Source organism: Spermophilus citellus (assembly GCF_964194105.1).
Source record: "Spermophilus citellus genome assembly, chromosome: 3".
Taxonomy (NCBI): Eukaryota; Metazoa; Chordata; class Mammalia; order Rodentia; family Sciuridae; genus Spermophilus; species Spermophilus citellus.
The window spans coordinates 91,193,981-91,221,821 of record NC_138184.1 but is presented as its reverse complement, the minus strand read 5'-3'; the positions used below and the strand labels follow the sequence as shown (position 1 = coordinate 91,221,821).

Here is a 27,841-nt window from a genome sequence, read left to right as displayed (position 1 = left end):
AACTGACATAACACATTCAAATTGGATAAACCCCATGAATGCTCAGATAATGTGCCATAAGTATATTTAAGAAGTTCAAGCCAGGCACAGTGGCACAGGCCTGGCATCCCAGTGACTTCGGAGGTTGAGGCACAAGGATCACAAGTTTGAGGCCAGCCTCAGCAACTCAGAAAGCCCCTAAGCAACTTTATGAGACCCTGTCTCCAGATAAAAATAAAAAGGGCTAGGAACGTGGCTCAGTGGTTAGGCGCCCCTGGGTTCCATCCCTGGTAGCAAAAAAATTAAAAAGTCCATACAACAAATTACAATAAACATTTATTAAGATGTAATTTTCACAATATTTTAATTCTGTTCTGAAATCAATCTACAAATCTTTCCACATAACACCAAAGCCAGTGATTTAATAAATAAGAGGAATGTACATATCACTTTGCAAAAAAAAATTAAAAAGAAAAAATAAGCCAGATAACATTTACATCTATAGATCAGTAGAACCCACCTCCCAGGGCACATGGAACTCACACAGGCCGGGCTCGCCTCCCGCCGCACAGACCAGACCGCGCAGACTGTGCCAAACAAACTGAGCGCACAGAAAGCCGACCACCAGACAGCGCACCTCGAGTGTGCGCCATGGCGGGCACCGCACAGTGGGACTTCCAGCTGGGAAGAGAGAACTTGACAAGGTCCTAGGCATGCACCCAACCATCACAGGAATCGATCTAGTCACAGGGACACAGGGACGACGCTGCGGAGAACTACAGTGAAACCTCAGGAGCTGCAGAGACAGGGGGACGCGTGCTTGGCAACATCAAGTTTAACCCTTCTCTGTTTTACCTGGCAACCTATTTCCAACTGAACACTTAAATTCAAGGTTTTGTGTTCAGCTGACTGGGCAAATCACAAATCGGTTCTGTGCTACCTGAGAACTGGTTTGGGGAGTGGCCACCTATGGGAATGCAGGGTGCTGAGCGGCCTCGGGTACCAGGTCCTACTCCATGTTGACAATTTTAAGGGGACTATGTTGGGTCCTGTAAAAAGCACACAATTCAGCTATTCACAAGCAAAGAGCAAGAAGTCCAAGCAGTCAAAGAGCCAAAAATAAAAGTTCCCCAGGATGATAATATGCCTTTTAAAAATCCAAGGCTGTGGGCTGGTGGGCCGCTCCGTCAGTGCCAGGCGCCAAACAAGCAAGCGAAAAGGGGCAGGGGGGCTCAATACTCAGGAGACTTTGGAGGTCCCTCTAATGCAAGATGGATGGCAAGAGCTGGCTTTGTGACGGGCAGACTCAAAACCCACCAGGAGAAACTATCAGTGTCTACCTGAAAGCCAGATGTCACTCATCAAGGCATCTTAAGAACTAGCAAGAAGTGCACACAGTGCCACACGCCTGTAATCCCAGCAGCTCAGGAGGTGGAGGCAGGAAGATCGAAAGTTCGAGATCAACCTCAGCAACACAGTGAGAACCTGTCTTGAAATGATAAATAAAAAGGGCTGGAATGTGGCTCAGTGGTAAATTGTCTCTGGGTTAAATCCCCAGGTCCGAACAAACAAACAAACTAGCAAGGATTGCGGAGAGGAAGCATTTCAGGATGCCCCTGGCGACGAGGCACAGCCCTGTCCCCAGACGCTGTGGAGAGTCATCTCCACGAGTCATTCCTAACCCCCTGCAGGCCCGCTGACCCCAGAACCAACGAGTGGCCAGAGCAGGTGTCACTGTCCCTGAAGAAGTTCTGCTACGGTTCTCCTGGCCTCTCACCCAATCCCCATGTTCTCAGTTCCCATCTGGTCACTTCCTGGCCAGCACCCAGGCCTGTCCCAGTTTCCAATCCCTCTGGTCATGACCCATGTGGCCTAATGGGGACCCATGTTAAAATTTTCCAATGGCAGCCACCTCCAGGTACTATCACCAACCACTGGTGTGGAGGAAGCCCTGGGCACCATCCACTAGGCCAGTTTTCAAGACCCCCCCATGGCTGTACTTTGATGCCAGAGACCACAGGGAGCCATGCACAAAGCAAGAGCTGGATAAGGCCACCAGGCGCTGGGCAGCGCTCGGGGCCAGGCTTCTGCACCCACAGCAGCTCCAGATGCCCCGCCCAGGCGGCCACCCAGACCCAGTGCTCCAGAGATGGCCCCCTCTTCCTTTCCTGGGCTCCTTTCTGTCCTTGGTAAAGCGAGTACTGTGATACTGAAGCTCTGGGAAATGAACACTGGTTAAGTTTGATATATTTAAAAAACTGACCCTTAATCATGACAGAGTCGTAGCAGTTGCCATCAAAACAGTTTTTTTTTTTTTTAATATCACATTCAGTGAAGTGCTGCACTAATGTATTCTACAGGCCTGACGGTATAAAAAGGTCTCTCCTCGAGGCTATGAGTTATGGTACAAAAATACATTTTTTCACATACAAAAGAGAGAAGAAAGAAAGAGATGTTGGGGGGAGGCCAGATACTCTACAAGCTTCCACGAGTGGGGTTAAGAATACACCCAAACAGCCAGGAGCAGTGGGCACGCCTGTGATCCCAGCCACTCCGGAGGTCACAAGTTGGTGAGGCCTTGTCTGGGGTTAGTGAGGCTGGGGCTGCGGGTCAGTAGCAGAACACCGCTGGGTTCAATCCTCAGTGCCAAAAAAAGAAATGTACTCAAACAAAGCAAAATTTATGCACTAAAAACTACTCAAAATTTTTCAGGCCTGGGCCTGGGGCAGGGGTAGGGGGGGTAAGAGGGGTGGTGGGGCCTGGGGCTGGGCTGGGGCAGGGCTGGGCTCAGTGGTGAAGCGTTTACACAGCCAGGAGCAGGGCCCTGGGTTCCACCCCAGCACCAAAACCCAAGACAAACCTTAAACCTACCATCTCAGGGTTTCTATCAGAATTTCAAATAATGTTCTACCCTGAAATGATACTGGTTAATGATAGTTTCTTCATTAAAAACGAAGACATCTTTTACTTGAGTATATCAAACTATAAATGTGGCTTCAGAGCTGATACGTGGCCAAACTGAAGAAAACACTGTGTGCTTTCCACAGTGACTTTTGGCCTCACCCCGCCAGCACCCAGAGGCACATGCCTTCCGACTGCCCAGGAGTTAAAAAGATGATGGCTCTAGAGCGGGAGGAATGTGGGCAAAGGTTGGGGTGGATGTCACACCTGGACCAGGGACAGCTCAGGCATGATGACCTCAGGCAGAGGACCCCTGCAGGGCAGGACTCACCAGCGCTGTGCACAGAACCGACCAAGGTGTGCAAAGCCATCTTTGGGTACCACAACCTGGCACAGCCAGATGCATGGCACAGGCCTACGAGGGCCTCAGGCTGCATGTATAAGGGGACAGCTAAACGACAAAACTGGATGCCAATCAATACAGATTCGCCCAAGCCAGCCCCAGAACTGGGGTGGGTCCCAGGAAGCGAACCCAAAGCTGGAGTCTGAGTCGGAGACACCTTGGGGACAGACCTTCAGACGCACCCTCTGAAGCATCTGCCTCTGCCTCCCGGTACTTGAAAAGGAAAAGGGAGGGTCGCTGACGCACAGCTCCGAGTCCGGCATACACAGTGCATTCCGGATGGCACCTAGGGCATTATGCTCAGAGCAGAGGCACTGCCACACAAGGCTACGTGGGCCCAGGGAGGGGCACAATGTGCAGCTGCAATCCCACCTACTCCAGAGCCTCATCCCGCCAGGGCTCATTTCCTCGCCCGACAGGGTCCAGCAAAGGGCGAGTCCACGAGCCCCCATCCCGTGCCTCGCCTGGGATGCCCCAGCCGTCCACCTGTAGTGTTCCCCGCTGCCCCAGAGCCCACCCAAAGGATCCTGCACAGAAAGCAACCAACGCGTGGGTTGTGAAGATTTCCAGAAAAACAATTCTGATCCCCTCCAGGGCCTGTTTCTCCTGAGAACGTGGAGAAGCAAAGCAGCAGCAGCAGGACTGGAAGACGGTGCAGTGGTACCAGCCATGGCCTTCACTTGTCCCCCAAGATCCCAAGTCACCTGGGCAAGATGGGCCAGGGGATAGACGCCCTCAGGGACAGCTCTCCCACACAGGCCTCACCCCCAAGTGGCAAAGGCAGGTGGCTCCAGGCCCCTGCTCGGCCTGCAAGGCTCCACCAGGCGGTTTGGCGCCAAGTCCCAAATCCCTGAGCTTCTTGGCTCTGTCCGTGCATTCTCCTTCCAGAAATGCTGAGGTTAAATGCATTACAACACAGGGGCAGGAAGACCTGGGGCTCCCACGAATGATGGTTTCTTCATTTAGAAAATACGACAGACAGGACTGGCGGGGTTCCCAGGATCCAAGAAATTGAGCTCCAGCCTCAAGCTCAACTGGCCCCGCTTAGAAGTGACAACACCCACCCACCAAGTCCACATCAGCCACCAGGACACACAATAAAGCTCACAGCCCTGCACTACAAAGAGAAAGCACAGACCTCACCCACCACCGGAACGTTGCAGAAACAAACACTGGCATTTAAACTCCTCTAAAAAGATCAAATTAGCATATTCTCCCCTTCAGTGTGAAGTTCTCATAAACTTGACTCAATCTGCCCTTGTTTAAAAACCTTACAAAAGATGTATTTAAATGCTTGAAAAAATTAACTTTATGTTCTATGCACAGATAAATTTCTCTTACTGTACAGCTAATAGGGTTATATCCTTTGTTTAAAAAATATTTTCTCTACTAACGACACATGGCGTGTAGTCTACGTGAATGGTCTCGCATCCTTCTTGGACCGGGTCCTAGGTTGACACGCGGTTAGAGACACCTCACCAAGCGGCTCCTGCGCGCACGGTGTTTATTGAGACTGCTTGGGGGCTGCTGCGGCTGCTCTTCTCCTCCTCTTCTGTCTTCTGGCCGGCGGACCCAGCCGGCCGGCGGACCTTCACTTGTCCTTGGAGCGGTCCAGGCTCTCCAGCACCCTATTGAGGCGGATGTTGAGCAGTCTGACCTGGTTCTCCAGGTGCTCGAGCTTCTCCTCCACGCTGGGGCCCGGGCTGCTGCGCCAGTAGAAGCCCATGGGCCCAGTCATGAAGTACACGGCCACCACGAGGCAGAGCGGCAGCACGGCGCTCTCGGGCTCACCCTCGTACTTGTGCAGGATGTACACGCAGGACATGGAGAACAGGAGGACCCGCACCACCCAGAAGAAGCGGCCGAACACCAGGTGCAGGATGCTGAAGGTGAAGCCCAGGGTCAGGGACAAGAACCAGTAGGCCAGGAGGACGACGCCCACCAGCAGCAGGGCTCGCGCAGGGCTGTTGGCCACAGAGGCTGGGCTGAAGTACTGGGAGAGGCTGGAGACTGTGAACAGAGCACAGGACAGGCCGGTTAGTCCCCAGGCCAGGGCTTCAAAGGCACCTGCAACACACCAAAGACCCGTGGTGAGTCACGCCCTGGCCTCAACACTAAGCCCTGTGGGAAGATAAAGGAGAACCCTCCTGGGATCTCCTGCATGGTGCAGGCCTAAACACCTCCTGGGGACATGCAGCACTTGCCTAGCGCAGACGAGGCCCTGGGTTCCATCCCTGCGCTGCAAAAAAAAAGAGAAAGAAAATGGCATTAAATGCCTTAACACTGGGCAGAGCCTATTAGTCGTCCTTCAATTTCCACCCTAGGCTAGTGCACAGCTGCCTAAGATAGAGACTTCCCAGCCTTCTTTACAACTCTATAACTAAGTTTCTTGCCAAGAGGAGGTAAATGGAAACATTTTGAAGTAGCTTCAAGAAATTTTCTACAAAAGGAGCAGACATGTGCCCTTTACCACCTCCTCTCTCTACCTGATGGAATGGATGCAATGGCTAGAGCTGGAGGATCTATCTTGGTCCCTGAAGAAAAGGAAGTTGCCTACAGAAGGGACAAAAAAATAGAAGGTGTGGTGGCCTGAGGCGCAGCAGAGCCATCATACCGCCTGACCACCTCTTTGTGAATGTCTCGCACAAGATGGAAACATACCATCTTGGCCAGGCCACTGTGATTGAAGCCTCTGTTCCTCTGGGCCTGTGACTCACACGTGGGGTGCCTGTAGGAATGGAGTGGGGGCTGGGGCAGGATCGGGGCAGGGCACTCGTCTAGGCTTGTCTGCCTAGGTGGGACCTTGGGTTCCATCCCCATGCAGAGGGTTAAGGAACGGAGGAGTGGGAGCTCTGTGTGCCCAACTCAGGTAGAAAGTTGAAAGAAGAGAGGAACATCCCTACTGAGACCACCTTGGCCGAGCGGCCCCTCCAGCGTGCCACCTCTGCCCGTCTCTCCACACTGACTACTTTTCCAGGTTGAATCATTTGGAAAATGGACGCACCGAATCCCACCACACATCTTTTTTTTTTTTTTTTTTTTTTTTTTTTTGAGAGAGAGGGAGAGGGAGGGAGGGAGAGAGGGAAAGAGAATTATTTTTTAATATTTATTTTTTAGTTTTTGGTGGACACAACATCTTTGTTTTTTGTATGTGGTGCTGAGGATTGAACCCGGGCCGCATGCATGCCAGGCAAGCGCACTACCACTTGAGCCACATCCCCAGCCCCTACCACCACACATCTTTCAATAGAGTCATGGTCCTCCCCAAAGCCACAAAGCTAAGGTGACTCCAGGGTATGGCTCCAATTTCCCAGTTACCCAGGAACACATCTAGAGCTGCTTCCTCCCTGCCCCATAGGGCCACTGCTCTGGCCCCCTCTAACCCAGGAGTGCCATGGCCGTGGCCCTTGGTCGTCTCTGCAGGCCAGTCTCCCCAGAGTTCTGCACTCTGGTGCAGCCTGCTGCTGCATGGAGCAGCTGACCACGCCTACGGCAGTCCTCTCCAAAGCCTCTCCCCCACGACAGCCACCCTGAGGCTCGAGCGGGGCTCAGAGCTCCAGGGAAAACAGGACACCACACCGCCAACCCTGCCCAGGACACGGACTCGGCAGGTCTGTGCCAGGTCTGCACTGGTCTAGGGTGAGGCTGCTGCTGCTGATCTGAGGGTCACACCCTGGGGTCCTGCAGCTTAGGTGCAATAAGCTCCATGTGTCTGGGGGTGGGGGTGGAGTATGTGGGGACATGCTGGAACAGCCATCAGGACCCTGAGCAAGAGTGAGCGAGGGCCTCAGACCCAGGGCCCGCGACCCTGATGCCCCTGCAGGACAAGCACCTCCCAGCCCCTGCAAACGATCAGATCACTGCCCAGCACAGGGCTCAGGCCCAGAGCCCACTCCCATGAACAGAAGCCCAACTGAATATGGGGGCCACCAGGACTCCCTGAAAGCCACAGTCCTCCACAGGAGCCTTCCTGGGCACCGCCTGGCCCTCAACTGCACATGGCCTTGGCCCTGGAGCCAACCCTCAAACCAAACCCCACGGAGGAGGAGTCTCCACAGCTCCGGAAGCCCCCGCCCGGGCCTCTGCCCTCAGCAGCAGACCTCAGGAGCCTCTGCTCACGTGGCCACCCAGCACCACCCACCAGGAGAAACTAGAACTTGGTTAGCAACTTGTTGGTGACAGCAACAAGTGAGATTCACTCACTTCCATTGCAGGTGCTGGGTTCATGTCCCCTCCACAGTCTGCACTGAAATCCAGACCCCGAGTGTGATGGCCACAAGAAGTTCTAGAGGTGACTGACCCACGATGGGGCTGGCATCCTCATGGAAGAGTCCCCAGGAAGCTGTCCAACCCCGTCCACTACGTGAGGACACAGGGAGAAGACGCTATCTGTGACAAAAAGGCCTTCACCAGATACCAAATCTGCGGGTGCCCTGGCCTTGGATTTCCCAGCCTCCAGAACTGTGGGCATCAGGCTGTAGTCCCCCCAGCTTAGGGGACGTTCTCATCACACCCATGATTAAGACGACAGGCAAACGCAGGCGCCTTGCAGAACTGACAGCAGAGAGCGGGGGCACTCTCCTGCACCCCCAGGTCTCCCCACAGCTGGCCTGTGGGAAGAGCCCGGCCCCTCACAGAATGCCAGCCACGCAAGCCCAGCACCCACAGAAAGAGCAAACAAACAGGCAGGACCAAGGTCCACAGGATGTTAAGGCCCAAACGATCGAAATATCACTTAAACGTGTCGATACAAAAAAAAATTACTCGGGCTGGGGGTGTGGCTCAGGCGGTGGCGCGCTCGCCTCGCCTGCGTGCGGCCCGGGTTCGATCCTCAGCACCACATGCCAGCGGGGATGTTGTGTCCACCGAGAACTAAAAATAAATGTTGGAAATTCTCTCTCTCTCTCTCTCTCTCTTTAAAAAGGAAAAGAAAAAAAAAAATTACTCAAGTATGTGTTCAACCCAGAGGTGTCACTGGGAAAGGGAGCGATTCCTTTGAAGGGGCTCAAGGACCCTCCTGGCATCCCTCAGGGCTTACTTTGAGAACCACTGGACCAGACTACAGGTCCAAAGCCACATAACACGTGCCATGCTACCAAAAGACTACGGCAGGTGATCAGCAGATACAGACATCCACAGAGGCTGGGTGTGGCTCAGTGGCACAGGCTTGCCTAGCATGCTCAAGGGCCTGCTTCCATCCCCAGGACCCCCTGGTCACCTGCAGCCAACACGGCCACCCTACCCTCTACACCCCCCGAGCTGCAGCAGGAACAGTCATGTCAACCAGGGGATGCGCTCAGAGGCAACCTCACGGGACATGGTGGTGCACACCTGTAATCCCAGCAGCTCAGGAGGCTGAGGCAGGAGGACCATGGGTCCAAAGCCAGCCTCAGCAACTTACAGAGGCCCTAAGCAACTCCACGAGACCCTTTCTCTAAATAAAAAATAAAAAAAGGTTGGGAATGTGGCTCAATGGTTGAGTTTCTCCCAACTTCAATCCCCAGTATCAAAAACAACAACAACAAACCCTAAAAGAGGCCTAGCTCTTCCAACCCCCGAACCCCCGACAGAACACCAGGACCTGTGATCCAGCCAGAGCCCAGGGACACTGGACTGGCTTTCTAAGGCTGCCACAACCAAGTGACAAACCCAGGGGCTTAAAGCAACTGTTCCCCATAGTTTGGAGGCCAAAGATCTGAGCTGATGCTCAGCGAGAGGGTCCTTCCGAGGTCAGGCAGGACCCCTCCTGGCTTCTGTGCTTGCTGGCAAGCATCGCGAGCTGCCCCCGCTGCATCTCACATGGCTTTCCCCCAGGATCTGCCCATCGTCTATGCCCCTCTCCCATGAGCTGTGCCCACAGAGCCAATCCAGACCAGATTCCAAGACCTGGCTCGGGTCGAGCACCCTCATCCAAGATGCCTGGGACCAGAAGCGTTTTGAATCAGGGTTTTTCAGATTTTGGAACAGGTGCTCAGATTTCACCAAGCTGAGCACCCCTAGTCCACGTACCCTAGATCTAAAATGCTCCAAAACATGACACGATTTTAGTGTCATATTGGTGATTAAAAGTTTCAGATCTCAGGGGCTGGGGTGTAGCTCAGTAGGCAAGTGTGTGCTTAGCACGCAAGACACCTGGGTTCCATCCCAAGCCTTCAAAAGAAGGGGAAAAGAAAGAAGGTTCAGATTTCAGAACACGACTTTGAACTTTCTGTATGGGGTGTGCTAGGAGCCACAAGCAAATATACGATGTATGGCACCTTTGGTTGTAAAGTGACGCCAGCTAGCCACTGAGATATGATTATGTTAAGATTTACATTCATATGGAAATTGGACTCCCGCTGTTCACCTTGGCCTGCTACCGGACTCATGTTACGGGACTCATGGAGAGTTCCCATTGGTTGGGGAAGGATAGTAGGAGGGAAGTCCGGGGGACCCCCGGTTGGGGGGGGGGGGGACTCGCGGCTCCGGTGGAGGCCCGCGTGGGAGGACCGGGTTTGGCTTGCCGGCGCCTAGAGAGTATCAGAGTATCGGCAGCTTTTTCAAAATAAAGTTTTGTTCCTGCTTGAGTGGCTCGTGATTCTGTGCCCAGCCAAAACTGCGGCAGGGGTGCTCAGCCTGTACCTGAAAAATGTGTGATTTCTATGCTGATTACAAGTTGAGAAGGTGACATTCTGACTCTATTAATAAAAATACCTTCTCAAAACTAATTTTACCATTTTTTTTATCCTTTCTAATCAGAACTTTCCTGCAGTGCTATGGATTGAACCCAGGGGTGCTTGACTTCTGAGCTGCACCCCAGCCCTTTTTACTTTTTAATTTGAGACAGGGTCTTGCTGAGTTGCTGAGCTGGCCTGGAACTTGTGATCCTCCTGCCTCAGCCTCCCAAGTCGCTAGGGTCACATCCGCCACCACCTGGAAAACTCAATGCCGTGTTTGCTCCTTTTGGACTGCTCTGGGCCATGCCCCTGAAAAACTATGAAGGAAACCGGCCAACGGTGCTCAGAAGCCCTCGGTCCAGCGTGTTCACCTCCGGCCCACAGTTTCCAGGGAGAACTCTGTGCATGGAGACCTTTATGTCCCACGGCCTCCTAGGGCCTCCCAGTGCCCTGAGGTTTGTGAGTGGAGCAGATGGACAAAGCCAGAACTTGGGGAAGCCTCTGCAGGTGGCTGCTCTGGTGCTCGGCCATGGCCAGGGGCATGCTCCCACACTGTAGGTCTTACAGGTTCGTCTCCAGGGCTCCCTGACTGAGAGGGAAGGCCCAGAGGCTGACCTCCAGGCAGCGGATTGCACAGATTGCTGCGTCTGGGGCTGTGTTGGCTCAGCCAGGCCCCAGGGGCTAAGCACTGCACGGCATCCTCAGGAGGATGGAGCAGCGAGGCGGCCTTCTGGCTCCTCTGAGGTCTTTCAGAGGTGGCACTCCATGATCCAGGCTGGGGACTGACAGCAGAGCATGACCAGCGCACCCCTGAGCAGTGCCAGGGCTCTGTGAGCTCCCAGGTCTGAAATCAGAGCTGCGCTTCCTGTGCCCACCTGGTGACGGCTTGGGCTGCCTCACCCACCTCCTGCCTTGGATGTGTCTGCACCCAAACTTCCCACTTCTTATGGGACAACTGTCAAAACAGCGAGGGCCACGCGAATCCGAGGTGACCTTCCCAAAGCTTGCTCACATCTGTACAGACCTGTTCCCAAATGAGGGCCCACTCACACATCCCAGGGACACAAGGCCACAGGACTGACAGTCTTCCTGCCCTTAGTATAAACAGAAGGCCCTCTGCGCCAGGCAGAGCCAGCAGGTGGGCAGAACACAGGCCAGGCTGAGCACGCCCAGGGCAGCCCCCGGGGAACACCCGAGTTAGAGTTTGCATGTGGGGTGTCCCTTGCTCCCGTCTCTGCAGCAAGGTCTAGAGGTGAAGTGATCATGAGCACTGTGGGGTGATCAGTCCATCCTGGTGGGACAGCTGAGTGGGCAGGGACTACGGTGGGAGGACCGGGAGCTGGGCCACAGGGGTCCCCTGGACGGCCGCATCTTCCCCTGAGCCCCTTCCCGCCCTCTGCTTCCCGGCCACTGCAAGGTGAGCAGTGTCCCCACTGCCATTCCACCAGGTGTTCTGCCCCCCGGGCCCAAAGCGATGGAGCCAGCCCATCAGGGGCTGAACTCCTAAAACCAGGAGCCCAGAGTGAGCTTTCCCCTGTCAGCCGCTCCTGTCAGGTGTCTTGGTCACAGCAATGACAGCTAACTGGTGCGGCCTGCTTGCCTGCTAGGAGCCCGGCCTTTGGTACGAGTGGGCAGTGTCCATGTGACCAGCCCCATACAGACCCGGTGCTGACCCTCTACTGGGGCCACTGGAAGAGCACAACTTACGCAGCCTCAGGTGCACAACCCACAACTGAGGGGTCAGTCTGTCCTGCCTGAGTCCAGGGGGCTCCAGAAGCCAGCATCAGCTGGGCTCCCCAGGCAGCTTCTCTCTCTAGATGTGCTTGGTGTCCTTTGGCTCTAGTAAAATAAGCTGTGAGGATACTGCTAGGTGGAGTCCTGCGGCTCTCCTGGTGACCACCCACCCCGGAGGCGACGCAGACTCCTGGTGGAGTAAGAGGCTATAGCAGGGCCATGTGGCAGAGGTGGGAAGAGGGCCTGCCCAGGGACCCCCCAGATGGCCCACTGCCCAGGGCCTCCTTCCCCAGGACGGCCGGGAGCCGGCACCCCGCAGGTGAGCTGGGAAGAGCTGAAGAGAGGCTTCATGCTGACGCAGGGACGCCATGGGAGACCTCAAGTGGGAGAAGGGCATATGCTCTGGGCATAAAAGCCAGCACACAGTAGGGCCGTGCCCAGGCCAGCTCCTGAAGTCCTTGGATAAACACTGAAGGCTTTGCCACCCACCCTGCCCTGGGGAGAGGGGGACAGTCACCCAGGGAGGAAGGCACAAGGGTGGGACGGCCAGACATAGAGCCCCTCACCACCCTGCCCTGCCACTGGCCAACCCTAGTACTGAAATCCTCGCCAGAGGGCAGCAAGGGCCGGAAGTGCCCCAAACCCTCCTCCTGGCTGAGAGTGACTGGCACTGCTCAGGTGAACCACGTGGCACCTCGGCCCAGTAGGCCGTTGGCCACCCGCACTCCCGCTGGCTGCGGCAACACGGCCCTGCCCCTACCCCGCACCACAGGGCGAATCCAGGCACTGTGGTGGTGCAGGAATCTCCTGGGCCCAACTCCCAGCCACGACCTTGCCCCTGGACTCAACAACCCCAGCAGCTGCACCCCAGCAGGCCCGGGGGTCCCCACGACCCCTCAGGTGTCCTGATGATTCTGTGAGTGCCAGATTCTCCATGAAATCTCCCTCCCTAAACAATTAGCTTTTTTTTTTTTTAATGAATCCCAGCAAACCAGGTCCCCATGATTTGCCTGGGAACTCCCCAGAGGGCACGACCCCCTCGCGCCTCGTCCCACAGGGTGCCTGGGAGGTGGAGGCCTTGATGTTCACTCACATGCACAGCTGCTGAAATGAGAAGATTCACCAGCAACGTCAGTTCTCCGCCTTCAACTTTCCCACGCCAGGCTGACAACGCACTCAGGGCTGACACCGCACCACTGGGCCACACTGAGACCACAATAAGACAGCCCTCACCTGAGTGTCCCCCACACCTACCATCAAGTCCAAGGACATCCAGGAGCTCCATCCAGACTTTCCACAAGGTCTCCACGAACATGTCCACTCCCAGCACGAACCTCTCAGTCAGCCGGGTCAAAAACTGCAGAAACAAGAAAATGGTCTCTATGAAGTTGGCCACGTCACCACCATCATCCTAATCTGGTCAAGAAGTGAGTGCTGAGCTCAGGAGATGACACCTCCACAGGAGGGTGAGCCACCCAGATGGCATGAGAGTGGTTGAGAAGCCCGGGGAAGAACTTGAACTTGGCGTGAGTGGACAGCAGGTCAACTACTGAGCAGGATCTGGCAACACGCAGCTTCTCCCTTCCAAGGCCAAGAGGCATCTCTAGGGGATGAGGCCTCAAAGCAGCGGCATTGCGACTGCCATTGCTCCAGCAGTCCTGCTTACTCTTGGCCAGGTCTCTGCTCCTTTGCCTGGTTTTTCACTTCTAAAGAGTGGGAGTTTCTGGGGCTGGGGTGGTGGCTCAGCAGAAGAGCGCTCGCCTAGCACGTGCAAGGCCCTGGGTTCGATCCTCAGCACCACATAAAAATCAATAAATAAAATGAAGGTGTTGTGTCCTTCTACAACTAAAAATACATAAAATGAGAGTTTATGTCCCAAACCTAGTTCACCTGGAGGTTGGCCCTCCGAGGGAGCAACTCTGACATCAAGAGGACAGATTCTTTAAACTCCAGCATGACAGCCTCCTGGGAGCAATCCTCCCACCTCAGCCTCCCAAGTAGCTGGGATTACAGGCACCGGGCACCAGGTGTGGCTTAACTACAGTACTTTAAGTTCTTGAAAGACTAGGAGAGAGGGGTGGGGTTAGATCATCAGCCAGGAGAGCACAACCTGCGGTCACGTGAGCTCGGCCTCACTGGGGCGGCCATGGGCTACCTTACAGATTCCTATGTCCCTGGGCTTCAGGACTCCAGCTGCCAGGTGAGGACTAGCACCCACCTCGCCTGGTTGTGGTGAGCACAGGGTCAATTGTCAGAACTCCCGCTAACACCCAACATTCCAACAGAAGCCCTGACCCAAAAATGTCCTGTGAGGCCATCCATCTCTCAGCCTTGAGAGACGGCCCAGCTTCTCAGCACACGGCACTGTTAAGTGATGCTTGACACACAGTAAACGTCAACCAAGATTGTCCACTCTAAAAAAGCGGAGTCGGGGTCCCTTTATAGAGATGATTGAGGTTAAACTGAGGCATTGGTATGGCCCGAGTCTAGCACGACTGGTGTCCTTGTAAAGACATGAGGACAAAGGGACAGCCATGCAGATCCAGAGAAGGTGGTGCTGGGCCCAGGAGGACCCAGCTCCCCGCCACCTCAGTTCCAGCTTCCAACCTGGGGACACGCGTCTCTGCTCTCCAGCCTCCCGGTGGGCAGCTCCAGGCGTGGTGCCCAGGCAGACCGACTCCAGGGCTGGGGCCTCAGGAAGCAGATCCATCAGAGACCCAAAGGGCCAAACTGAGCCCAGCCCCTAGCTCTGCTGGCCCAGAGAACAGGGTGAAGGAGAGGGAAGGCACGTGGGCTGGGGACCAGCTTCAGAACCTGGCACGGCACACCTGCTACCAGACCAGACTCTCGGCCAAAGAAAACAGTGTTACATCCGGGCGGAGGGCGGTAATCCCAGCCACCCAGGGAGGGTGGCTGAGGCAGGAGGATCGCAAGCTCAAGGCCAAAAACAAGGTTGGAGGTGCACCCAGTGGCAGAGCCCTTGCTAGGCACATGGCGAGGGGGGTGGGGGGCCTGGGTCCAACCCCAGCACCACAAATTCAAAAAGACTTAAGGGGGCTGGGGCTGAGCAGTAGAGCACTCGCCCAGCAAGTGGGAGGCACTGGGTTCGATCCTCAGCCCCACATAAAAAATAAATAAATAAAATAAAGGTATAGTGTCCATCTACAACTAAAACATATTAAACACAAAGACTTAAAGACCATATCGATCACATACACAAAGATTTTGTTTGCATTCTAATTCAGAGACTTTGTAAAAACCCTATATGTCAGGGAAATCAGAAATGGATTTGGGTTAGGCAACAGGAACTGTTCTGAGCTGTGACAATGGTATCAGGGTGACGAATTTTACAAAAATTCATTGAAGGGGCTGGGGATGTGGCTCAAGCAGTAGCGCGCTCGCCTGGCATGCGTGCGGCCCGGGTTCGATCCTCAGCACCACATACCAACAAAGATGTTGTGTCCACTGAGAACTAAAAAAAATAAATAAATATTAAAAAAGAAATTCTCTCTCTCTCTCTCTTTCTCTCTCTCTCCTCTCTCACTCTCTCTTTAAAAAAAAAAAAAAGGGGGCTTGGGACATGGCTCAGTGTAACAAGACCCTGTACCGAGCGGGGGGGCGGGGGGAGGAAAGATGGTGAGATAAACCTAAATGGAGGGACACACATGCCGACCAGGAATGGCAGGGAAAGGGTGGTGTAAGCTGAGGGGCTGCCCTGCCTCAACCAAGTGACCCAGACCCACACTAACAGGCAGAGGAGGGGCACAAATGGACACTGTGTGCCCTGAGAAGCCATAGATACACCCTCTGTAGAACTCTCGCCATGGACGTTGGCCCCAAGCCTGACCCCAACGAGGCAATACAGTTTGACTTCTTTTTGGCACAGGGGATTGAGTCCAGAGGCACCTGACCACTGAGCCCCTGGGATTTTAGGCATGCACCCCAGTGCCCAGCCAGGTTGACATTTCCAGAGGCAGCCAGTCTGTTCAAACCACAGCGGCCCTCCCCTACCAGGATGGCTAGGATCCAAAGGCAGACAGTGGCAAGTGTCGACAAGAACTTGGACGGAGCCTCCTAGGTGGCTGGTGGGAGTGCAAACAGAAGGTCACCTGGGAGCCAGCAACGGCACTCCTATGTGAACACTCCAGGACCCTGGAAACACGCCACCCAAAATACTGCACGTGAACGATCATGGCATCATCAGCGACACAACAAATGACAACCCTGTGTGTCCACCGGTGGATGGATAGATACACTGCCACAGCAGGAAGGAGGGTCTGACCCGTGCCAGGCATGAAGCTGAAGCCACCCAGAGTGAAAGATGCCGTTACACCGTTAGAAGGACCACGTACACACCCCTGCCTGCGTTGGATGCAGAACCCACAGACACAGCAAATCGGGGGGCGCCGGGGATGTGAGGAGTGACTATGAAGGGCAGGGGGATCTTCTGGGGCAATGTCTGCATCAAGCTATAACACACTAAGAACCACCAAATTTTCAGTGAATTAACTGAAATTAACTGCTCTATATATAGTCCTCCAATGCGTACAACTGGTCTGTGGTCTTCAAAAATATCAACGTCCTAAAGCCCCTCCTGCAAAGCAGACACCCTTAGACCAAGGTTAGACCAAGAGGCATGAAAGCCAAATGCAATAGCAGTCCTCGGGGTGAGAAGTGGGGTTGGACTCGGGGTGCTTAACCGCTGAGCCACGTCCCAGCAGAGAGACAGGCTCTGGCCAAGTTTGCTTAAATTGCCAAGGCTGGCTTTGAACTTGCAAGTGGTGACCTTGGAGGAGCTCCAAGGGACTTCCAGGGGATGGAACAACCAATTATATATTTTTTTAGTTGCTGATGGCCTCCCCAATTGCTGGGATTACAGGCGTGTGCCGTGGCACCCAGCTCACTTAGATTTTCTGTTTTTTAAAGTTACAAAGGAATTTGAATATGGACTGCATTTTTTAAATTATTCTGATACTAAATGGAAGTTCCTGGGTGGCGCAGCAGCACCACGGCTCTGCAGGAGAAAGCACGGAGGTTCTCCAGGTTACTCCAAATGGCTTAGCCAAAACTAAAGCTTAAAGAGAAAAAGAGAAACAGGTTTGGGGGAAATGAGAAGTGACGAGTCCTGGTGAGGAGTTCACAGCGGTTCTTGCTCTGTTCTTTCAACATTTCAGTATTTTTAAATCTTCCCCCCAAATAGAGGCAGCGCTACCTTGAGTGTGGCGTCTTCCTAGGAGCACACAGGACACTCGCCACCCCCAGGACGTGCGCCCTGTCAATCAACATCCACAGACCCAGCTCTGGGTGGGAGGAAGAGGACTGCAAAGTGTCAAGCCACTATGGTCAACATGCTTTTTTGCAAAGAGCAAAAAATACCTCTTGGGGCTGGGGATGTGGCTCAAGTGGTAGCGCACTTGCCCGGCATGCATGCGGCCCGGGTTCGATCCTTAGCACCACATACCAACAAAGATGTTGTGTCTGCCGAGAACTAGAAAATAAATATTAAAAAATTCTCTCTCTCTCTCTCTCTCTCCTCTCTCACTCTCTCTTTAAAAAAAAAAAAGAATTAAAAAAAAAATACCTCTTTACAAACCAACAAACAAAAAAAGACCAAATGCTCAACAGAGAAATGGCACAGAAGGCAAAGGAGGTGCCCAGGAAAAAAAAGCAACAAGGGCCTATGAGGGCCAGGCCGTCTCTCCCGGGCACGACAAAACTCAAGTTTAATGACACAGTTCACTGAGGAGGTCTGGAAGGAGTCCCTGTGTGTTTAGAGGACAACTTAAGTCACCTCTCTCCATGCTGAAAACAAAAGTGGGTTGGGACTGCCCTTGAAGGACAGGAGCAGGTAAAACCAACTTGGGACAGTGGTGACCTTGGAGGAGCTCCAAGGGACTTCCAGGGGATGGAACAACCAATTATATATTTTTTTAGTTGTTGATGGGTCTTTATTTTATTCATTTATTTATATGCGATGCTGAGAATTGAACCCAGTGCCTCACAAACGCCAGGCAAGCGCTCTACGTAGCACCGAGGCCCAGTCCCAGCCCCTTATATTTTAATTCAAAGTTTAAAAAAATGCACAGAGCTTTTGATTCGACAGTCCCATTTCTACCAGTTTACCAATGGCCTTGCCTTTATGCCCGCAGGAGAGCAAGTAGAGACAGACCCTCACTGGGATCCCTCTGGAGCGTCCCACTAGGGTGGGTTCAATCATGGCACATCTTCAAAATGACTTGGTATCTACAGTTCTTCAAAGAGAACAGAGCTAAGCTTTCTGTGCTGACGAGGTCTGGTCTTCAAAGGTTTGTATTAAATAAAACATGGAAAGCAGCATTCACAGCACCACCAACAAAACTCAGTGACAGGGAGGATGGGTCCTACCTAGCCTCTGACGGCCCCTGGGAAAGCAGGCAGGAGAGGGGGTGAGGGCAGGAGGCACATTTTAAAAATCTTCAATTATTTGAAATTATACTCCATGCAACTACGGCCAAGGAGCCGGGGGAAGAAAGCAGTTTCTCAGGTCGGCACGCAGAATGCTCCGCGCATCAGTCGAGGTAGGCTCTCCGCCTGTGCTCCAGAGATCCAGACAGACTGCACACTGAACCACCTTTGAGCCTTGCCGGTGTCCCATCCCGTCCCAGCCCAGCCCAGCCCAGCCCTGCCCAGGTGTCTACCCACAAGAACCTGTGCTCCTTCCTCCCAACCTGCCAGCGGGACACCTACACCCCCACCACCTTCCCTGGGCTCATTCCTCAGGCTCTTGAACACCTTTCAGGTACCAGGGAGTCTAGTTCATCCGACCCGGGACCTGCAGGACCGGGCTGGCTCTCCTTGGTCACTCTGCCCTGCCCATGCCAAGCCTGTTCTGCAGCAGAGCCTGGGCTCTTGCTGTCCCTCTGCCAGGGACGCTCTTCCCCTGCCTGCTCCTTCTCATTCAAGGCCAGCCCCATTTCAGTTACTTTCAATTCTGCAGGAGTCGTGAGCTGGCCACTGCCAGGGTGCCAACACGACTCCGCTGGACTGTGGGCAACAGAGTCACCCTCTTAGGCCGCAGCCTCCTCATCTGTGACAGAAACAACAACAGATCCTCTCTCAGGGCAGCATCAGGCATGCTGAGCCTAAGCAAAGGTCACCCTCAATACCACAGCCATTTTACTTCCTCGTGGCTGCCACCGGACAAAAGTCCCCCAAGAAGGATTATTTGGTCTGGCTTGTGCTCTGCACAGGTAAATGCTGTGCTTTTCAAAACTGTAGTAAAATACATCTAACTGGAAAATAATATGTCTGGCTATAAAATAATATACCATCCTGTAAGATCATACATCTAACTATAAATTCACCATTTTAAGCTTTTTTTTTTTTCTTTTGCTTCTAGGAAAGGAATGCAGGGCTCTCTAACACTGAGCCACGAGCCTAGCCCCCTCTATTTATTTATAGTTGAAGATGGACACAACACTTGTATTTTTATTTATTTTTATGCGGTGCAGAGGCTCGAACCCAGCGCCTCACACATGCCAGACAAGCGCTCCACCACTGAGCCCCAGCCCCAGCCCTCTTTTTATATATTACTTTATTTTGAGAAAGGGTCTCACAGGCCTCCATCCCCTGGCCACATGGTTCATTTTAACATGTACAATTCAGAGGCACTAAGCATACCCAGTATGTGGCAGAGGCCACCACTATCTATTCCCAACTTTCATCACCAGAGGTGACCCCAGTCCCCTACCCCAGACCCCTGCAATGACTAGTCACCTTTGTCTCTCTGGAGCTTCCTGTTCTGAATGGTTCATATGAATAGTATCAGGGGCCACGGGGCCCTGCCTGTCCCTCTGGCTTCTGTGACTGCTTCCGAGGCCACTCCATCCCTTCCTATGGCGGAGCCACATCCCGCTACATGGCCAGGCCACGTTCTGTCCACCCCAACTCAGCAGAGAGATATTTGGGATATTTCCACTTTCTGGTTATTATGAAAAGTGTTACACACACTGGGTTTTGATAACTGTCATTTATTTACTTACATACTTGGGTGCTGGGGATTGCACCCTGTGTATGGTATTTGCTCTAACATGGGGTTACACCCCCAGCCCTTAATCATTTTTGAAAGAATGAAGGAACATCCATCTACTCAAACTTCCACCTACTGCAGCACACACCACCTCCTACCAGACAAATCCTTTTCATATGCTAATATTCCCTCCCATTGATCTAGCAATTATCCAGTGCCAGGTACTGTGACAACCTAACCTGTCACTTTCAACATTCCAGTTTACCTCCTCTGCACAAATGAGAAACAGGTAAAGCAACTGGTCCAAGGTCACAGAGCTAGCAAGAGGCAGAGGCTGACATCCAAACCTAGGCCTGTTGAATAGCAAGGCCCGTGATGCCAACGGGGGTGGGTTTATTTCAGACTAGTCCTAGATTAGAATGTGCGGTGTTTCTCTAAACTGCCTCCAACTTCACAACCCACAAGGCAGGTCTGGTTCTAAATAGTATGCCCAGGCACCCTGAAAACTACAGCTGCTAGCGGACCCAGTTTTGCTTTCATTAAAATTAACAAAACAATCTCTCCGGCACCTGGCCGGTCTGGACTATACACATGTGCAGAATAAGTCAGGTCAGCTACCTGTTGAGGTGGCGCACACAGGGGGACAGGGAAGGGTCAGGACACAAGAAGGTGGGAGTGGGGAGGGTAGATGGGCTTCATGCCCACTTTTTTCTGGGTCCAAGTCCCAGCTCTGCCATGCCCATTTCCCGTCTGTGAAATGAAAAGAGAACCTCACTCATTGAGCTGTTCAAGAATTAAATGAGATGCAGCTCAGTGGTGGAGCATGTGCTTAACAAGGGCCTGGGTTCAATCTCCAGCACCAAAAATAAGGACTTAAATGACTTCCTCTGTGAAAGCATTTGGCAATTGTCAGGCACCAAAGTGCACACCTGTAATTCCAACAGCAACTACAGAGGCTGAGACATGAGGTTCACAAGTTAAAGACCAGCCTCACCAACTTAGTAAGACACTGTCTCAAAATACAAAATAAAAAGGGCCAGGGATGTAGCTCAGTGGTTAAGTGTCCCTGAATTGCTGGTACATTAAAACAAAACAAAAAAGGTACTTGGCAACTTTTAAGCATATTTTCAAAGTCTTTAACAGACTTTGTTAGTATGCTCATCATCTCTAATGAAGATAAAACCCTGGTTACCCCAGAAGCTCCAACCACCAGATTCTCAGTCAAAATAAACTAGTTTTATTGATACCCCACAGGCAGAAACTCTTCAATATTCTGGATTTCAAGCTGACCTTAAGAGTCTTCATAAAAGTGTCAGGTGAGACATGGGGTTCCCTGGGGTTACCCTGCACAAAAGGCAGACTTCTTTTTGACCTAACACAAATGGCTGCTGTCTTCAAAATGGCTGAGCCACACTCCTGGCCAGGTTTGCACTGGGGTGTTCAGCCACACCTCTTCCTCTCTACTGGACACCTAGAGTTCTCTCCCCCAGATGGCTGGTCCTACAGTAGGGAGTCACTGGGCCACAATCTCTGCAAAAGGCGTCCACACACGCAGATGACAAGGAGGGCAGCTGCTGGTCTTCCTCATAAACTAACCTTTAATTTCAAGGAATAAGAATGGTGAGCCTGTTGGGCTTCCACTCCATCTCAAGGACCAACTTTGCTTTCTTTTTTAAGCCATGAAGTTTCTCCAGCAGGGCTACAAAAAAAATGTTGATTTGCGCCCTGATGAGGAAATGCCAAGAGCTGATATCAGCTTAGGGGCAATTCTGGGCCAGCAAAGTACCAGCTATTCATAATCACAACCTCTTAATGAAGGGGTGTCACTGCTCTCCCCATCTAACAGGTAAAGAAACGGAGGCTCAAGGAACTGAAGCCACAGCAGGGCTCCAAGCTACTCGGGAGGATCCCAAGTCCAAGGCTAGCCTGGGCAACTTAGACCCTATCTAAAAATGTCTGAAAATGCTGAAGGGCTCGGGATGTATGTAGCTCGCTGATAGAGCACCCCTTGATTTCATTCCTGGTACAATAAAAAATAAAATAAAAGTGAAGCCACTTAACACCAGCTTGAACCCAAACTTCTCTCTACTCCTGAACTCAGGGGCTGGCCACGAGCAAAGGCATCGTCCACCCGCAGCTGTTCCCATCGACTTCTCCTCGCCGGCGAGCTCCGGCCTAGATGGGGCACTTGTCCCACCCAGCCCGAGGGCCGCGCGGGCGCCCCCTTGGCACCCAGGCCCCGGTCAGCTCCAAAGCAAACCCGGGGCCCGAGGAAGGGCCCGCAGCCGGCAGGTGCGGCCGCGCGGCTCCCTCCCTCTGCCCCGGTCGCGGCAGCTCGGCGGGGCGCGGCGGCGGCGCCTGGCTCACAGGGGCCCATTCAAACGCGGAGAATGAATGGGCGCGCGCGGGCGGCGTCAGCGCAGCCCCGCGAGGCCCGCCGCGCTGCCTTGGCCAGGTCCACAGAGCCCCGCGGCGCGCAGGGCGGGCGCGGGGAGGCCCGAGGCCCGACCCCGGCCCCGGCCCCGGCCCCGGCCCCGCGCGCTGCGGGCCGGAGACCGCCCGCCTTGCCCTCCCGGGCCCGGCCCGCAGGCCACCGAGGCCGCTCGGCCCAGGCCGGCCCTGGGCGCCAGGTGCGCGGCCGCCCGGCAAGGTGACCGCGGGCGCGGCCCCGGCGCCCACCTTCTGAGCGGCGCGCACGTTGTCCTCGCCGAACAGGCTGCTGACGCTCTGCGAGAAGGTGTTGCCCGTGCGGCGGTAGCTGTTCTTCTCGGCGCCACCGCGGCCCCGCGCCCCCCGCGCGCCCGGGGCCAGCAGCCCGAGCAGCAGCAACAGCAGCAGGAGCCCGGCCCGGGCCCGGGGCCCGCCCGAGGCGCACGAACCCATGCTCGTCCGGCGAGTGCGGGTCGCGCAGCAGGGTGAGGTGACCGCGGGCTCCGGCCGAGACCGCGTTGGCGCGCGCACCGCGCCTCTGCCGCCGCCACCGCCGCAGCCGTGCACCTGCCCCGCCCCGCGCAGGCCCGGCCCCGCCCACCAGGCGGGCCCGCCCACCCTGAAGCCCCGCCCTCCGTCCTAGAGGGGCCTGCGCTGTCCGCAGGGCCCTTTCTAGTCTTTGGGAGGGAAAAAAAAATGTGTTTCTAACTTTACTGCAAAAAGCAACCCATGTCTGCAAAACTTGCGACAGCCCAATAATGTAACGGCTCCAATTCATTGGAGAACACGAACAACATATGTATATGTCTCCCTATATTTTTTTAATTTTTTTAATTACTTATTTTTTGTTTCTTTTTTATTTACTTATTTTTGTTTATTTTTTATTTACTTTTATGTGGTGCTGAGGATTGAACCCAGTGTCTCACAAGTGCTAGGCAAGCGCTCTACCACTGAGCCACAACCCCACCCCTCTCCCTGCGTTTTCTATCATGGTACCCAAACACTGACCCCTGGGAGCATCAGTTCATTCAATCCTCCTGCCCTTATGGGATGAACTGCATTCAGAGTCACAAAATAGTGGAGAAGGGAAGGTTCTCTATAGAAAAGTGCAGCCCAACAGACTACATCTGTGTGCGCTATACTGGGAAGGACGCACCAAGCGTCCTTGGTCCTAATGCTACAAAAAAAAAAAAAAAAAGAAAGAAAGAAAGAAAAAGAAAGGTGCAACCCATACACGAGGAGGAAGTGTGAGAACTGGAAAATCTCTTAGCACCCCTTCATTTGAAATAATGGGTTCTGACCATGAGCACCATCGGAAGAGACTCAACCCAAGAGGTGAAGGTTGGAGGGGCCTGGAAAGGAGGGGTCAGGTCAAGACTTGGTTTGGCCCTGGGGTCAGGAAGCACCAGCGCCAACTAGGATCCACTCTAAGACATGCTGAACCGGGACCTAGAGGCCTCTAGGGACTGAGTTTATAGGAACTAGGAACTAGGGGTGAAAGGGTAAAGTTTCTAAGCTGCAAAGCCTGAGTTAAAATGTAAAGGACCAGGCATTGTAAAGTTTCTGAACTGCACACAGAACCTGAAATTCCTGAGGCAGTTAAGACAATGCCCCACTGACCATTTAGTTGATTAATAGCCTAGGACCCTGTGCAGCTTGGCGCGTAGGCATTCAGGGCCCGAACCAATCAGTTTGAATGTAACCTCCTCCTTAGGAATTACCTATCACTCCAGCCTGACCTGTTCCCGCCAATGAATGTACTAATCAAGTCTAAGAATTGTTGTTTGATTTTCCCGAGGTGTATGGTGATTTGTTAAAGGAGACTGTGATATATGTAAAGTCCCCGCCCTCCCCAAAAAGTGTACTTAAGCACTGCTCAACCCCTGCTCTGGGCTCTGGGCTGCTCTCCCTTCTTGAGTGAGCACGGAGCCCCAGCGCGCTGGATCAATAAACCCCCTTCTGCGTTTGCATGGTGGTCTCTTCTCTTGGTGGTCTCTTCCTCTGACATTTGCCGGACCCTTACAGGGGGATGGAGGGAAAGCAGAAGAACACAGAAGGGGGCACCCTCCACAGACAACCATCCAGCTTCCGCTATACATAAATGGCATGGAAGTTTGTGGGATGGTGGGATGATTGGTGTTAGAGGCTTAAGAGCCATGTCAATGAAACACACCGGGAGGATTTTGTGTGCATTTGAAGAAGTCCAGGAAATACCATGGCAAAATAAGCCACTTGACTTTACTGATCACTCGGATCAGGAAAACTTGGGAAAGAGCAAAGGCAAGGCAGGGAGGGGCTGGCTGCTTCAGAGCCCAACTCAGGAAGGGACTCACTTGTCCAATTCCAGGAGTCCTCCTGATGGACTTTGCCACAGACTAGCCCTATTCTGCCTCTTCCTCCTGAGATAACTTTCTCTGCATGGCAAGACAGGCCATAGTTCACAGCTTTCCCCTCCCTCGTCCTCCCATAGCTAGTCACCATGGACCTCCCACCTCGAGGCCTTGTTCCATAGTATAAAAACTCCAGTCAATCTGAGCCCCTCTCATGCTGTAATCCCAGAGGCTCTGGAGGCCAAGACAGGAGAAATGCAAGTCAGAGGCCAGCCTCACCAACGTAGGGCTAGACCCTATCTAAAAATGAAATTTGAAAAAGGGGTGGAGGGGTGGGATTTCACTCAGTGATTGAGCATATACTGCATATCTATATCCAGCATATCCACCACATCCAGCATATCCATCAATACTGGTTCAGATTCCCAGTAAAAAAAAAAAAAATTAAAAATAAAACATGAACATCACTAGCTCCCCAGAAAGCCTCCCTTTGTCCCTCCCCTTCACTATGTCCCTCCTGAATTTTAGGGGTGTCATCTTGCCTGCATTTGAACTTTATGTAAATAGGTCACACAGTATGACTTTGGTGGTTGGCCTCCCTCATTCAGCTTCATGAGATCCAACCATGTTGTGGTGTGGGTTTTTTTTCTTCTTGAGTTCTAGGATGTTCTGTATACCTTCTGGAAGCTAATCCTTTATATAATATTGTGGAGGTTGAGGATGCAGCTCAGTGGGTAGAGAACGGGCCGAGCATGTGCCAGGCCCTGGATTCAATCCCCAGCAGTGCAAAAGATAATTAAGTTTATACAATATAATGGAAGAAAATAAAACAAAGTGTACTACTACCTACTTTTCCCTCTTGTGCTGGGGACAAAACCCAAGGCCTCACATATGCTAGGCAAGTATTCTAGCCCAAAGAAACTTTTTTTTTTTTTATAGTTGTAAATGGACAGCATGCCTTTATTTTGTTAGTTTTTTAGTTGTAGATGGACACGATACTTTTATTTTATTTGTTTATATTTTTGTGTGGTGCCAAGGGATCAAATGCCTCACACTTGCTAGGCAAGTGCTCCACCATTAAGCTACAGTCCCAGCCTTGCACAAAAAAAATTAAACCATTATCATCCCAAGCAAAAGTCCGTGAAAATGCAGGTTTGATGTGCTGAAAGTCTATATATGTACATATGTATATATGTTTAGTTGTAATTGGACACAATACCTTTATTTTATTTATTTAGTTTTGTGTGGTGCTGGGGATCGAACCCAGGGCCCCACACATGCAGGTGAGTGCTCTACCACTGAGCACCAACCCCAGTCCCAAAGTCCTTTTTTTTAGATTTTTTTTTAGTTGTAGATGGATACAATACCTTTATTTTATTTATTTATTTTTATGTGGTGCTGAGGATCAAATCCAATGCCTCACACATGCTAGACAAGTGCTATACAACCCCAGCTCAGTGCTAAAAATTCCTTCAAATTCATATATATATTTTGGAGGGTGCTGGGGATGGAATCCAGGGTGTGCCTCTGCTGGTAAGCATATGGATCTACCACTGCATTTTACCCACAACACTTTCTGTTCTTTTCCTTTGGGGGCTGGGGGCATAACTCCTGGTTTCAATCCCCAGTACCCCCCCCACAAAAAAATATATGTATACATATTTATGGAGTACACCATGATATTTCAACACAGTATATACAATGTGTGATGATCAGCACAGGGCCATTGGTGTATGCATCATCTCAAACATTTATCATTTCTTTCTCTGGGAACATTCAAAATCCTCTCTCGAAGCTATTTTGAAATATACAGTAGGGGCTGGGGATGTGGCTCAAGCGGTAGCGCGCTCGCCTGGCATGCCTGCGTCCCGGGTTCGATCCTCAGCACCACATACCAACAAAGATGTTGTGTCCGCCGAGAAAAAAAAAAGAAATATACAGTTAAACCACAGTTATCAAACACAGTTGCCCAACTGTGCTGTAGATCATTAGATATTACTGCTCCTATCTAATTGCCCTTCTGTACCCATTACCCATCCTCTCTCCTCACTCTCCCTGCTCCTCCCAGCTCTTGTATTTTTGTTTGATCTGGTATTCTAGGGTGCTGGGGACGGAACCCAGGACCTTGTGTGTGCTAGACAACCACTCTACCCAGGGGGAAATTTTCAAAAATAATTTTATTCTTTCTAAAATTACAAAATAGTTTCCAAGTCACCTTTTTGTGATAAAACTTAGCGTTATCTTTGTGTGATACAATTTAAATGTTTGCCTTTAACAAAGTAATACTTTTAAGAGATAAATGTGGTAAAATGTAACCGTTCTATTTGTGAGACCATCATAGGGCTCAGGAAATGTGATATGAAGCAGTAATGACAGTTTTATTATTTATTTGTTTATATTATTTGAGCTATATCCCCAGCCCTTTTTTTTTTTTTTTTTTTTTTTTTTTGAGACAGGGTCTAGGCCAAATTGCCCAGGTTGGTCTCCAACTTAAAATCCTCCTGCCTCAGGGCTGGAGATATTTTTCAGTTGGTTGAGTGCTTGCCTCCTAAGCCTAAGGCCCTGGGTTCAACCCCCAGTATCACACACACACAGAAATATCCTCTGGCTCAGCTTCCCAGATTATAGATGTGTGCCACCACCTGCCACTTGGAAGTAATGAGAATTATCAAATTAACAGATTATTTCTTTTATGTCTGTCTCTGTGATGGAAATATTTGGTGCTTTTTTCTGTGCAATTAATGCACAATACTTGTAGGAATGTCAGAAAATGCAGATGAGCAAGTTTGTATTGGGGGCAAGGTTGTATTTGAAAGGTTAAGCAGTGCTGAGTAGGTTGGTCGGTGGCAGAGTGCCCTGGGTTCAGTCACCAACACCACAAAAACAAACACGCATAAAAAAAAAAAAAAAAGTTTAAGTAAAAGATAATAAAGACTCCCACTCCAGGCGGGCACATTGGCGCACACCCTGTAATGCTAACGACTTTGCAAGTTCCAGGGCAGCCTCAGTCATTTAACAAGACCCCAAGTAATTTAGCGAGAACCTGTCTCAAAAAAAAAAAAAAAAATAGAGGAGGAGCGCTGGGAACATAGTTCAGAAGTAAAGCAACCCTAGGTCCAATGCCCCCAGTGCCAGGAAAAAAAAGACTCCCACTCCAACAGCCAAATCAGTAGAAATTCAGCCCTCTAGACTCAGCCTGCACCTGCGTCTCTTCCAGGGATCAAACTCTGGCCTCCAGCCTCGCTCAGACTCCAGGCCCCGCCCCTTCCAGGCGATGGCCCCGCCCCTTGTGCCTGGTGGTCCCGCTCCTCCGCAGACGCGGCCCCGCTTCCCCTTGGGTCCCGCCTTCAGCTCCGCCCCTCCGCGACTCAGTCTGTCTCAGATCTCGCGACAACAAAGC

General features: G+C 52.3%; 1 protein-coding gene across 1 annotated transcript; it reads right to left on the bottom strand.

Annotated features, from left to right (window-relative positions):
• Positions 1-359: 359 nt before the first annotated feature.
• On the bottom strand, positions 360-22,679 carry BRI3BP (BRI3 binding protein). The gene is made up of 3 exons (XM_081286804.1): positions 22,361-22,679; positions 12,928-13,030; positions 360-5,293 (listed from the first exon to the last, which is right to left on the bottom strand). Exons 1-3 carry the CDS (start codon positions 22,562-22,564, stop codon positions 4,875-4,877), a joined length of 726 nt encoding a protein of 241 aa, XP_081142930.1. The 5' UTR covers positions 22,565-22,679; the 3' UTR covers positions 360-4,874.
• Between the last annotated feature and the right edge of the window lie 5,162 nt (positions 22,680-27,841).